At 42.2% G+C, this 13813-nt stretch overlaps 1 protein-coding gene across 2 annotated transcripts in view; it reads right to left on the reverse strand.

The window, feature by feature from the left end:
* LOC126394025 (pikachurin) overlaps window positions 1-13813 on the reverse strand; it is a 43281-nt gene that overhangs the window by 3205 nt on the left and 26263 nt on the right. Inside the window, exons 8-23 of one of the 2 annotated variants that reach the window (XM_050050558.1) lie at window positions 13104-13216; window positions 12769-13016; window positions 11558-11745; window positions 11340-11440; window positions 11153-11253; window positions 9185-9329; window positions 8699-8888; window positions 5956-6081; window positions 5254-5497; window positions 5039-5150; window positions 3353-3469; window positions 2907-3087; window positions 2296-2319; window positions 2001-2079; window positions 1729-1872; window positions 1241-1324 (exon numbers count right to left, since the gene is read on the reverse strand). In XM_050050558.1, coding sequence (XP_049906515.1) covers window positions 1241-1324; window positions 1729-1872; window positions 2001-2079; window positions 2296-2319; window positions 2907-3087; window positions 3353-3469; window positions 5039-5150; window positions 5254-5497; window positions 5956-6081; window positions 8699-8888; window positions 9185-9329; window positions 11153-11253; window positions 11340-11440; window positions 11558-11745; window positions 12769-13016; window positions 13104-13216 — 2197 coding nt within the window. The remainder of the gene's footprint in view (window positions 1-1240; window positions 1325-1728; window positions 1873-2000; window positions 2080-2295; window positions 2320-2906; window positions 3088-3352; window positions 3470-5038; window positions 5151-5253; window positions 5498-5955; window positions 6082-8698; window positions 8889-9184; window positions 9330-11152; window positions 11254-11339; window positions 11441-11557; window positions 11746-12768; window positions 13017-13103; window positions 13217-13813) is intronic. The other variant, XM_050050559.1, reaches the window with a different exon arrangement.

The following is a 13813-nucleotide window of genomic DNA, read 5'->3' on the forward strand; positions in this document are numbered from 1 at the left end:
AAGTGTTTTAATATCAATTTAATATGCCAGTTTTGGAGGGAAGGTAACACATATATATCTGTATGTGTGTATATATATATATATATATACACATATATATATATAGGCCTATATTACTGTCCCCTTACTGTACAAACTGTAAATAAATCTTTATTCCTGACTATGTGACGTCGCCATTAATGTGTTTCTAGTTGAAATATTTTTATTTATTTATTTATTTTTTTTTTTGGTAGATTGGCTTATGGGGTGATTTTGAAGGAGTAATTAAGTTAATCTTCTCATAAGTGGATGTAATATGTAGAGATGCCATCTAGGCCGTTTTATTCGTTGTTGTTTTTTTTTTAAAGTCTATATTTTGCTTTACAAAAATGTAAAAAAGCAGCTGTGACCAAGCTATCATGAGCTGAGTAGCATTGTAAGCATAATTAATAGCGATATACTTCAGTTTGTCTGTGTGGTTTTGTATGCAAGCGGGTCTGCTGCGGTCTGCTGACAATCCAAAATGGCGGCGGTAGGACGAAACCATGGGCGAGTCTGTTGCTATGGGGCGTTCTATTGAGCTTCACCTCTTGGTATCTATGCTCTTTGGTGACATCCTGATTCAGTGGCTGAAAATCCTGCAGAGAGAGTTGCATCTACAGCATTAGCAACAACTGCCTACACTGCAAAGCAACCCCTAAAAGGAAGATGGATATATCAAAATGAGTCTTAAAGAGAGTCTGACACTTAAAGGGAAAAAAAACATAGTCATATCAGCAAAGTATTTTGGATATGGGATATGGGAGGAAAATGTTACTAATAGTTTAGCCCTCTGCTAACCAGAACTGTAGGCTCAAGTCCGCAGCTAATTCAAGTTCACATTAGCTAACGTTAGCAAGAGCCTCAAATCACAGTGTGTTCTACGCCTCACTACCTCGCTGGAAGGAGAGCTGGCAGTTGCCCTGGAGAGACCCTTCAGTCAGCAGCTAAAGCAACTCCAGTTTAGCCAGCACAAACCTCAGTGCCTGGGGACCCAACTGCAAACCTTCTGTTGCTGCCATTACACAGGTTAGACCCAGCTCTGCTGCTGGCTACCAGCCCACTGTGACACCCAGGGCTAAGGTTAGCAATGGCTGAATTAAACTTTCTACACCCCAAGTGGACAAATACACCAACTGGTGCAGCTTTAATGTCTGCTGTAAAGTTGTAAAGTGAACACAAAACATAGATTCCTTAATACAGTGACATTCTAAGAACTTACCTCACAGCTTTGACTCTGTGCCACTTTCCGTCAGTAAAGGTCCCATTGACGGCAATGCTAGCTGCACCACTGCCTAGGTTATAACTAGAATGACAAAGGAACACACAGAAGGAGTTTAGTTGGTGACAAAGGGTGCAGTGGGTTCACATGTGTGTGGTTCTGCCCAGATAAATCCTGGTTCTTTTCCAGGTCAGGGTCCTGCCTCCGTCTTCAGGTCTTTTTTTAGCTCTGCCTCGACTGGGTGCTTAGCTCTCCCTGCCCTTTGGTGGGATCAGCATCTGTCTCCATCATCTTCATCCTCTTCCTACACTAAACTTTCTTCTCTTGCTGAAATCTTCCCTTTTCTCTCTCGCCAGTGCTTTGTCAAAAAGAAAGGCAAGTGCAACCGTGCAGCAAGAAATATTTCTTTTATAACCCAGAAATTTCAGTAAGAACATGTGCTTGCATAACTGTTTTAGTAGTTTTAATACAAACACATAAACAAATACCTGAAGATTAGCACACCATCCTGAAGCCCCATAGACAGGAAGTCACTGTTGGGTCTCATTGGACTGTCTCCCCGCCACAACAACAGGCCATCCTTGGCTGTGCTCTTAAAACGCATGAAAAGGTTTGTCCTGGACCCAGAAACCCTGAAGAAAAAAAGGCAAATTTACTTGTAAACACAACTAAAACAAGATCTTTTGCATTTGTAGGAACAAACATTAATACAACATAAAAAAAAGAAAAACCTTTCACAGCCACTCATTTCACTACCAACCTTTTCAAGATATCCCTGTTGTCATACGTCAGGTAACTTCGGCCAATGAACTGTGGGATCTCAATGGCTTCAGTCACAGCTGGGCAGAGAAAACACTGTATTTACTTCATATCAGCACAAGGTGGCAGCACCAGCATATATCTACTGACTCAGGCAACACTAAAAGACTAAAAATGATTCTGTAAGAAAGACGTATGAGGGCAAATAAGTATTTTTAAATGTTATTTTAGGTTAAGATTATGACAATGAGCAGCTTGTTAATTTCTGCTTTTTAAATTCATAGAAGAAAACTTACTGTTCAAACAGTAATTCCCACACTCTGTTCAGTGAAAGCATTAAAAACAGAGAAGGCATAGATAGGCTTAAGGGATTATGTTGTCCAATATATCATTTTATTTGACATTACATGATTACAGAAGACACATTTAATCCCTGAGAAGAGGAAAGATCATACCACATGATTAAAGCCATACATCACACACAAACAAAACCAAATAGTGTGCCATCTAAATGTAGAAGTTCAAAAAAAAAAAGACAGACGTGCCGAAACCAGATACATATTTATTCCTAGTACTCAAAAGCACATGACAACAGCCTGAAGACACATCTTTCGATGAGCAGTGTGTAAACCACACATTGCTTTCAGTGATATGTATCAGCCGACATCTTCTTATGTCTGATGCTCTCTAATCACAACACACCAAACTGTCAAAGGACACTTGTTCTTCTACACTTAATCGGTGTAGTGTCCCATCCACCTTTGGGATGTGCTGATGATTGTTTAAACTCAAGGACCACACTAAACACTCAACATGCACCCATTTTATAACTGTACTAGTCACAGTATGTATATAAGTAAAACATGAGCCAGTTCTGTGAAAAGATAGAAATGCTTAAGCAGCTGACCTTTCTGGCAGTGCCTCCCGTCGTACCCTAGAGGGCAGTCACATTCGTAACTGTCCCACTTTGGCCTGCAGGTCCCTCCATTGGCACAGGGACTTTCCACACATGGGTGCGCTGAATTTGCTACATTAACTCCACCAGCGGAGCCAGTTGTTATCGGTATGGTGCGGTCATTGAGTATTAGCTGCGGGGGTTAAAAACAGACAAGAGACGAGGAAGAGGGGGAGAGAACGAGGATTTCAACTTGATATTTGTTATTGTTTTTTTGCGGTAAAGATGATGAATGTATTTTGCAACATCACCTCATGCTATGACCTAAATATGATTATTTTATTGTCTGCTACTTACCTTTGTGATGGATTTGAAATGAATATCATTATAACTGTATCACCAAATGTAAAAAAAAAAAAGTCTAAGTACAGGTGTTACAGGTGTGGATATGGTAATACCTTCTGAATGATTCCAGTGAAGGGCTTTTTTACACCTGCTGTCCTCTTGGTTTTATCGTATTCTGGTACTCCGCCAATATAAAGAGGTGAACTGCAGTTGATTTGAGTGAAAGCTCCCTGAAGGTTAAATCAGAGTGACAGGTGTTATTATGTTGTCTATTCATAAATTGATTTAGCTTAGCCATACAAATGCATATGTTCACAAAGATCAACACTGTATATGTTTTCTTTATCAAGTTCTTAGTGGAAAAGTGCCATTTAGAAATTTTGTCCGGTAAAGCAGAGAATTTTATCATGCTGAAATTTGGCAGCATCTTCTTGTCCTGTTCAAGATGTTTGCTTAGATCTTACAAATGCACTTGGAATGGAACAGTAAAAGATCTGATGTTAAAATGCTACTACAGTAACTTTGGAGTAAAACATCGAGCCAACTAAAGAGACCCAGCACTGAGCTTACACTTGTATTGTACCTTTCTAATCTTCTAACCACTCAAAGCGCTTTTACAACATGCCATATTAAACCATTCACACGCTGGTGGCCAAGGCTGCCATACAAGGTGCCACCTGCACCTGCTACTCCACTTAAACATTCACATGCATCCACACTGATGGCACAGCCCACAGGAGTTCAGTATCTTGCCCAAGGACACTTTGACATGTGGACTGGAGAAGCCAGAGATCAAACCACCATCTTCCGATTAGTGGAGGAACCGCTTTACCTCCTGGGCCATAGCCATAAGTAGTGTCTGATGACATCATATCATGAGAGGACTGCATGCTCCAGCTGAATTTGGGCTGTTTTTTCATTGTTATCGTTATAATAGTTTGGCACTGGGAGCAGTTCTTTTTAACATGTAAATGTCAACACCTATAAACAGACTGCAATCAGGTCGTGCTGCTTGGTTCATGAAAATAGGGGTTGCGGTGTCCCTTTTGTGCACACCAAAGGCTCTGTGCACACAAGAGGACACCACTTTGTACCAAAACACCTGAAAGTGGGGGGACAAAATGTCTCATTGTGCCCCATATATCCTCGCCAGTGGCTTTAGGGTGAGTACATGGTAGAGGTAAGTGTTACTGACACATTCATCCATCCATCCATCCATCCATCCATTTTCATATGTTTGTCCGGGGCCGGGTCGTGGGGGCAGTAGGCCAAGCAAAGCACCCCAGACATCCCTCTCGCCAGCAACGTTTTCCAGCTCCTCCAATGGGACCCCAAGGCATTCCCAGGCCAGATGAGATATGTAATCCCTCCAGCGAGTTCTGGGTTTACCCCGGGGCCTCCTACCAGCGGGACATGCCCTCTAACGGGAGGCAACCAGGAGGCCTCCTGATCAGATGCCCGAACCACCTCAACTGACCCCTTTCAATGCAAAGAAGCAGCGGCTCTACTCTGAGCTCCCTCCACATGTTCGAGCTCCTTACCCTATCTCTAAGGCTGAGCCCAGCCACCCCACAGAGAAAACTGATTTCAGCCGCTTGTATCCACAACCTCATTCTTTCGGTCACTACCCAGAGCTCATGACCATAGGTGAGGGTTGGAACATAGATGGACCAGTAAATCAAAAGCTTGGCAGAAAATAATAGTGTGCAAAGATCCTCTTGCTGAGTTTGTTGTGATGTTTTTCTGCCCTCTTGTGGTCAGAAACAACATAACACAGGGTTACACAGCGCAGAAAATACCTCAGCGATTCCTTCCATTGGCCTCTGGCTGTCCACCTGAAGGATACCACTCTTTGCTGTGCGAGACATCCTCAGCTCATGCCATGTGTCCATACTGATCTGCTCCTCACTCCTGTAACACAGACGGTCACACACAATAAAGGCCATCTAGTGAAATACAATAGCAAGAAGAAGGTGAAGGAGACAGAGAACAGAATGAGAGTATCTATTTATACCTTATTATGGCTCCTCCAGAGCCGCAATCAAATCTGAACTCTACATAACCATCCACCAGGTTGATAGCCAGGAAGTCTCCGCTGCCTGCGTCATCACTGTACAGCAGCGTCCCGTCGGGCATTGACGGCCGAAACGTCAGCTCAAACTCCATGAAGGACAGATAACTCTGAGAGGACTGAGGCCATGGGATGACAGCATATGAAAACACTGTCTCATTAAAGAGAGGTGAGGACAGTGAGAAAGCTGAAGAATTAGGGAGAAGATATGAAAAGAGAAGAGTAGATGGGAGAATAGAAGAAGAATTTGGACCGAGGGGGACAAAGAGGCATGAGCATTAAGATGATTAGAGAGAAGAGGAGGAAGAAGAAGAAGTTGATGAGAACAGAAGAAAAGGAGAGAAAGGACATAAGGAGAAGAAGAAAAAGTGGAAGGTTATGTCTTAGATGCAATCAATTGTTCTGCCTCTATATAAGACATAATAATCCTCATCTCCACCAATTTTCCTTTATATTGCACTCAACTGGTCGGTAATTACGTTGAAAGGTTTGTATGACAATCTATGACAGCCATCAGGTAAGAATAAACCGCAACGGGATTTGACTTTGTACTTTAACACTGGTATGAAACTCGGCCTCTTGTAAGCAGGACAAATAAGAGTTCTTTATGTAGGTGCAAGACAAAGAAAAATAGCGTCGACTCACTCTCTTCACAAAGTGCTCCCCTGAAGCCCAGCGGGCACAGGCAGATGTAGCCATCAGCACGGTTCGCAAAGCAGACTCCACCATTGGCACAGCTGACCAGGTCACACACGCTGTCGCTGCATTCACCTGGTGGCAGGAAGTTACGAGGTGATTAAGACTTCTTTACACATTTAGATTAATAATACAAAATATAGCCAGCGAATACATTTTGATATATTAGTAGATCAAATGAAGCTTTGCGTTAGTTTATGCAGGACACGGAAGTCATACGCCCCAGCTAACAGCCAGCTGATATGATCATTGCTTCTAAACAGTCAGACACCAATGACAGCACACTCTCACGACAAGGCAGTCCATTTAAATATGGCCTCCTACTCACTGATCCCTGCTACACCAATGCTGTCACACACTGCTGCAACTGCTTCCTTCACCCCAGCCTCCACCCTCCAAATTCAGAGTCCTAACATGTCTCAAAGGTCAAACCATTATTTTATGTCTTGCTTTGGGCCCACTCTTGTATGCCCTTGGGGATTTTCTGCATTCCACTCCCTGTTTTGGTTTAGCATGGACAGGTCGCCAGACTATCACAGGGCTGACACATAGAGACAGACAATCATTCACGCTCACATTCACACCTACGGACAATTTAGAGTGACCAATTAACCTGCATGTCTTTGGACTGTGGGAGGAAGCTGGAGTACCTGGAGAAAACCCACGCTGACACAGGGAGAACATGCAAACTCCACACAGAGGGGCTCCCCCACAGCCGTGTTTGAACTCTTACCCATGCATACGAACATGGAGATTGGGGAAACTGGCGCAGCAGATGGTGAGGTGGTGAATTGAAACCAGATTACAGAAATTAAATGTGAGAGGAATCATTATATGTTATATATATGTAATAACGTCTCTCACACATTTCATTTTGCCTCATATCACGTTACTTATAGATCCACCTTATCGTTTTATTTTTGCTTGTGCCAATGAGCCATAACTGTGCTGTCAGGCGCACAAAGCACACTGGAGACATTGCGATGGCTGCCACACACTTGTCTTTCTCCAGTCACCTCATGTTCATCTTCACCTCCTGCACATGTACACTGTGTAAATCAGTAAAGACCTGGAAATAAAGCCAGCTCCTGCTCTCACACAATTATTAATTTCCATATCCTCAATTTGAGTCCTAATCAAAACGCAGGCCAAGATTGCCATGACAAAGGTATATGAATAAATAAATAAATTGTGTTCACCTATTAAACTTTCATCTTCAAATGATTTCCCAATGTTGAGGATACCACTGATTGTCACGATCATTTTGGCACGATGTGAAGCAATCAGTCTAAACACTGTAAACATATAAACACTGAGGCGACACTCTGTCGCTGATGTGTCCCATTCATCAGCAGGTTCATTTCTATGCATCAGTGCCTATGTTGTGCTTTGCACTGACCATTTGTGGTTGAATGTGGGCGTATAGAGGGCCTGATAGGAGGCTGATCCACGTGCTGATGATTCCAAGCTGATTTGGGATTTATAAAAGGAAACTGCACTTTGGCAGGCATACGCATGGTTTTTTAAATTAAAATATTTTTTCATGCATGCCAGTTTCAGCTTTCGTCGACATACTCACTTTTACTATGGATCCTACGTGCTGTTTCATACATGAGAAAAAAAACACACACACACACACACTTTATTTTAAAGTATTTCAGGCACCAAGCTTTTATTTTGAAGTGTTGTTTCGTGCTGTACACTGAGTGACCACTGCCCTAAATCCTACACACTGGACCTATAAGTATATTTTGATGCTATTTTTTTCCTACTTTGACTTAAGTAACATTTTCAGTGCTGGACTTTACTTATAGCAGAATATTTCGTAGAGTGTGGTATTGCTACTCTTACTTAAGTAAAATGTCTGAACACTTCATCCACCATCTTTTTTTGCTGCAGCTAATAATAGCTTAGGCTCTTCCTGCATTTAGACAATTATGTTCTGCAAAATCCTCTGTGAGAGATGATTTACCTGCCTCCTGCTTCAGTGATAGATTGTCAGAGACCTAACAGCTAAGAAGGTTATTTTTTCTGATCATGACAGAAAAATGATCTTAAGTTGTGACTGATTATGATCCCCAGACTTTTTCTCTTCTTATATTAACACGTTTGCTGGTCTTTTTATATTTGTTTGTTTTAGGTTGCTGTCAGGTGCTTTAATGAAGGGATGAATGCTGTCATAACGTATCACGCTTTGCTGCCAATTCTTTGATATAATGAAATGACAATGTGGCACCAAACTGTGCACGCATGTCTAACTGCAATAAATACCGCCTGGCGGCACAGTGGTGCAGTGGTTAGCATTGTAGCCTCACAGCAAGAGACAACAATGCTGGTTCGAATCCAGGGTGGGGGGTTCAATCCTGAAGTGGGGCAACCCCTCTGTGTGGAGTTTGCATATATTCTCCGGGTTTCTCCGGGTACTCCAGCTTCCTCCCACAGTCCAAAAATATGCAGGTTAATTGGTGACTCTAAATTGTCCGTACGTGTGAATGTGAGCGTGAATGGTTGTCTGTCTCTATGTGTCAGCCCTGTGATAGTCTGCCGACCTGTCCATGCTAAACCAAAACAGGGAGTGCAATGTAGAAAATCCCCAAGGGCATACAAGAGTGGGCCCAAAGCAAGACATGAAATAATACATAAAACACACACACACACACACACACACATATATATATATATGCTTCCTTACCTATATCAGCTCCACTCAGAGCTTTGCCCAGAGGCCAGGGTCTGATGTCTGTTGCCTTGTTGTTGATGTTCAGACTCTGAATGCAGCCAACAAAGCCACGATTTGTTCCTGTCGCCCTAACCAGCCAGTAAGTACTCGGGGATCCACCCACATACAGTGGGGAGCGGAAAGTTATCTTAGTGTACTGGCCCTGAAAGTGCAAAGAGTGAAGAGAACAGAATGTGCTTGATCCTTTATTACAGCGAGGACACTTAGAGGCTGCTCCACTGCTGCAATAGAGTGAAAGGCAATGTTGTCTGCAATGTCTCATACACAATTCATCCAAAACCAAACTGTTAACGTTAACACCGCAAAAAGCTTTTCCATTTTGAAAAGTGTACTGTGTTTTTGACAAGATAAATGTACGCATAAAAACCCTCAGCTACATGTCTTAATGCTAATGCCTATACAAGCCTTTATCTTACCACCTGCGTGTGTTATTGTTACCTGTGAGCGTCCAGATATGGGGGTGTCATTGTCCATACGCAGCCAGCCGCTCATGCCGTCTCTAAAGACAGTGACCGTGTGCCACTGACCGACCACAATACGACTGTCACTGACTATTTGAGCTGCTCCTGTACCGCAGTTAAACCTGAAGGGAAAACAGAAATCCAGCTGTGATAAATGCTAACATGAAAAGATGATCCAAAAGCATTCGCATCCTTTAACAATGCTTCTTTAATTTCCCTGTCTTCTTATATTGCTTTACATTTAGAAATGTTTTCATCAAAATTTCACATATCTGCTTGTTTTAACACCCCACTAAAGATATATTGTGCTTATAATGAGTGAACTATTCAAGACAAGACATATGACCATCATTTTACAGGAAAACTTCACCCACAAAATTATCATTTGTTTATCAATTACTCACCCCATGTAACATTGAATTCATTAAGAAAACTTTCAACCATGAACGAATAATCCAAAAATGGAGAAAATGAAGGATGAATTGCAGTAAAATGGAATCTTTGTTGAACAACAGCAAAACTATGTGAAAACATTTCTGAAAAACTCCAGTCGTACATTCAGTACTTCCCAAAAACATGAATTTTCATTTGAATCTTACTATTTAAAACACTTCGGCATGATTAGTCTCACACATGGACAGGTGGGACGCCTAGACCTATTTTAAAATACTTCTTATTGTTTTAAAATGTTTTAATGGTTTAGCTCCTTCCTGTTGCTGACATACTCACCTGTTATCACCTTCCTATTTCCAAATGTAGGTCACTTCACCTTTTGTCATGTCCTGCTTGTTTTTATGTATGTAATACTTTATTATCTTGTATCATATTTTATGTTCATCATGTATGATGTATTTTAAGCACATTGAGTTTACGCTTGTCGTAAAATAAAGTTGACTTATAGGCAAATGTGCAATTAAAGAAGCAGTCCCCTCTTATTCTAGCCTGGAAATCCAGACTCATATCTAGAAAGATTTTGAGTCTGGCCCTCACCGATACACTCTTTCTACCCAACGGGCGGCACTAACTGAGGCATTTCAAATGCCACTGCACGCAATTGGATAGCACGATAGCCAATCATAGCAAAAAACAAGGTGACGTATTCATTGCAGTTAGCAGTCTAACAGTCTGCCGAACAGTAGGGCTAACTGATATATTATGCTTTTGCCGTATCCCGTCGGCAAAACAGCAAAAACGTCCTTCTTCTAGGACAGTCTTCTGTTCCTCTCTCAAGGAAAAAGATAAGTGTAGTTGGCTTAGCGTTTCTTCCACAGCTAAACTGAATGGACGCGGTCCTTCGGCAGCTGCCATCTTGGCTGTATACTTTTCGACTCCTACAGCGCAGCACCGTCGTCATCATGTTACGCCCGCCCAGAGCCCGCCTCTGTCAGATAGACTGATCTGATTGGTCCGATTGGCGATTCAGCTGGCTCTGCTCGTCGGGGCCAGATTCCCGTGCAGTGGAAATTTGAATTTGCTAGGGGCGGGGCATCTGGATTTCCAGGTTACTCTTACTCCAATTCATCAAGAATTTTCTCAGTTTTTGGATACTTGTTCACTGTGGAGGCATGAGAGAAAACCAAAGTTTTCTCTCCATATTCAATGTCACACGGGCGGAATTATTCATATATAAATGGTCATTTTGTGGATTAAATATTCCTTTAAAATGTAGTTTCTTGGGGTGCTCATTAGCTCCTCTGGTAGAGCAGGTGCCCCATGTACAAAGGGCTTATCCTTACCGCAGGTTGATTCCAACCTACTGCCCTGTGCTGCATGTCACCCCCCTTCTCTTTCACACTAGCAACTGTCCTATTGATTAAATGCAAAAAAGCCCTAAGAAATATCTTTCAAAAAATTAATAAATAAATATGTTTTCTATATGCTGCTTTAATTCAGCAACCAAATCTCTAAGAATCTAAACCCAGTAGTGAGTCACTGTTTTCCTCACCTGTAGTGCAGCTTGCCTCGCACCAGAGCCAAAGAGGTAAAGTCTCCACGGCCGTGTTCATTTTCTCCACAGTATAACAACAAGCCATCCTCAGAGTCTGCCTGTACCACAGAGAAACTGTTTCAAAGCCCTTTTCTACCTTTTAAAAGACAAAAATCAATTGGGGAAAAAACACGTGGTAGCTTACCTTGAACTCCAAAGTGATCTGAAAGGTCTGATAAGAGTTCTTCAAGGGTTCAAAGGTCATGTGAGAGTAACCAAAGAACCTGGGAAAGTTCACTGATACCACTGAAGAAGAACAACGAATAAAGTTATAATAAATGTATCTAAAAGTTGGAAGTGTAACACAATTGAAAGCTCTCCCATCACCACATAAAAGCTTGTGCCCAACTACATTTCTCTCACCCTCAGAGCACGTGTCCCCTCTTCGTCCGAGGTTACAGTGGCAGCGTGAGCCTCCACCTTCATAATCACTGAGACAGAAGCTGTCCGGGGGGCACACAGTGTCATCGCATGTCAGGTCATACACGCGAGGTACCTCACCTTTCCAGGGCGACATGGTTGGAGTAGTAGTGGTGGTGGGCAAAGTGATGCTAAGATGGATCAGAAGAAGAAGAAAGATAAGCACATTTAGTTTTGTTTACAGTGCACAGTCAGCGGTTCAGTTAATAACTGTTTCATTTTCAAATGCAGTCTTGTAACATATTTATCTGTTCAGCCCTCAGGTTTATGTAAAAGTGATACCGTTTTTCCTTTTTATCTTAGGGTAAGAATCAAACAGCAAAAGCAAAAATGTTCACTCAAATGCAATACAGGGGCAGTTAGGCCACCCGAAATTTGCAGCGGCTAATGACATGCTGTACATCACAACAAGAATGACATCTTAAATTGATGTGACATTTCACTGCTCCAGTCTCCATCTATTATCAAATAATTAAGTGAAAGAGCATGAAAAAAATAAATTGTAGGTGGCTTTTAAGAGAAAGCAGAAAGGCGGGATGGAGAGACAGCAAATCTAGAAATCAAAGAGCAAGAGGAACTGCAATAAGAATCGTTAATTTATTGATATTAAAGAAACCTTTCTTGATACCCTTGTTTGTTTCTCTTTCCATAGGGAAACATCTGTTAATGTTCAGCTTTGCCTCCTCCAACTGCTGGTAAACATAGTGACGTCTTATTAATGCAATACTAATCTATTTAAACAGATATCTGCTCATGTATGCAGAATCTGTAGGCAATAGGACAAGATTTTAGTAGCAGAGGTGTTCTGGTTTCCGTTTGTAGTCTGTTATAGTTTTAGCAACATTGATCAGTCACATAGAGTGGCAGGCCAAGTGTCTGTGTGGAAGTGGGGACGCATTTGCCGAAATGCAATCTCAGAACCCATTAGCTATCGTCTGATATCTGTTCATAGAGATGTGCCAAAATGACCTGCCCACAGAAAAGGAAGTCTTAGTCCAGACATCTACTAGCTACACCTAAACCTTTCAGATACTCACTATTGTCTTCAGAGGCTTCTCAAACCGATAGCTGATTGGGTCAGAGATTGATCCAAAGCAGACCCCTTCAATAAACTGGGTATCAAAGTAACTTGAGGTTTTTAAGGTCCATCTCACCTGGTAGTGGTCAGTGGGGCAGTAGTCGTGGCATCAGTCGTAGTACTGGGCTCTGAAGTGGTTGGGAAAACCAGATCTGAGAAATCTGGGAAGATGGATGAAGTGGTGGAGGAAGCTGGAGGGGCGGTAACGTTAGGAGGAGCGAAGGTGTTCATACGATAAACGACATTCCGACCAGATGGCGGATCAGGGCGTGAACGGAGCTGGGACTTCCTGTTGTCCTGGTTGATACCTGGGAATGGCTTCAACTGGAAAGAGGAAGGTGATTTATGAGATTAAATACACCTAGAATGTGTCACAGTATCCCTGTCCAGCTGTGGTATGTGATAACCCACCTCCTCAATAAAGATATCGTAATCGGAGTCATCAATGTCGAAGCCATCTTCGTCTTTGAACTTTGAGTCTGTGAAGTAACGCCCGTAATCACCACTGCCAACTTCTGATGGACCTGTTCGGATCATCAATACAGAGACATGATGTTTAGTACATGCTTTAAAAAGGTTTGATTCCTTAATGACAGTTGATTAAAAAAGACAATGACAGTGGATTGAAGGGTCAAACAAAGTTGGCTGAATGATGAAATACAAGTCAGCTGATGACGATGACAATGAAAATGCCCCTGACAACAAACAACAGTGGTGTCCAATTCATGTGAAAGCTGCACAGATGGAGAGATTGAGAATGACGTCTGGGCCTTATGACTGTTTTCCTATGATGAATGATCATAGGCTGGGGAACGTGACATTTCACTGACGATCACAAGACACAGACATTAAACTGTAGTAACAGCTTCGGCCCTGTGGGTCTACCTGTTCGCCTGTACCCAGACCGCTCCACCACGTACTGAAACGTGTCTCCTCGATACAGAACGGCAGCTCATAACGTACAAAGACAAAGCCAGACAGTGAATACTTTTTAGTAAGCTTCTGTAACTGCAGCTGCAAAAAGATTATTTCTCCAACCTCTTAGCTGAGTGCAACTAGAATGGTTTTGGTTAAGACAAACAAAAGACAAAAGAGTATGTGTTATTCTCTGCTCCTAAGAC

Source organism: Epinephelus moara, chromosome 8 (genome assembly GCF_006386435.1).
Source record: "Epinephelus moara isolate mb chromosome 8, YSFRI_EMoa_1.0, whole genome shotgun sequence".
Classification (NCBI taxonomy): domain Eukaryota; kingdom Metazoa; phylum Chordata; class Actinopteri; order Perciformes; family Serranidae; genus Epinephelus; species Epinephelus moara.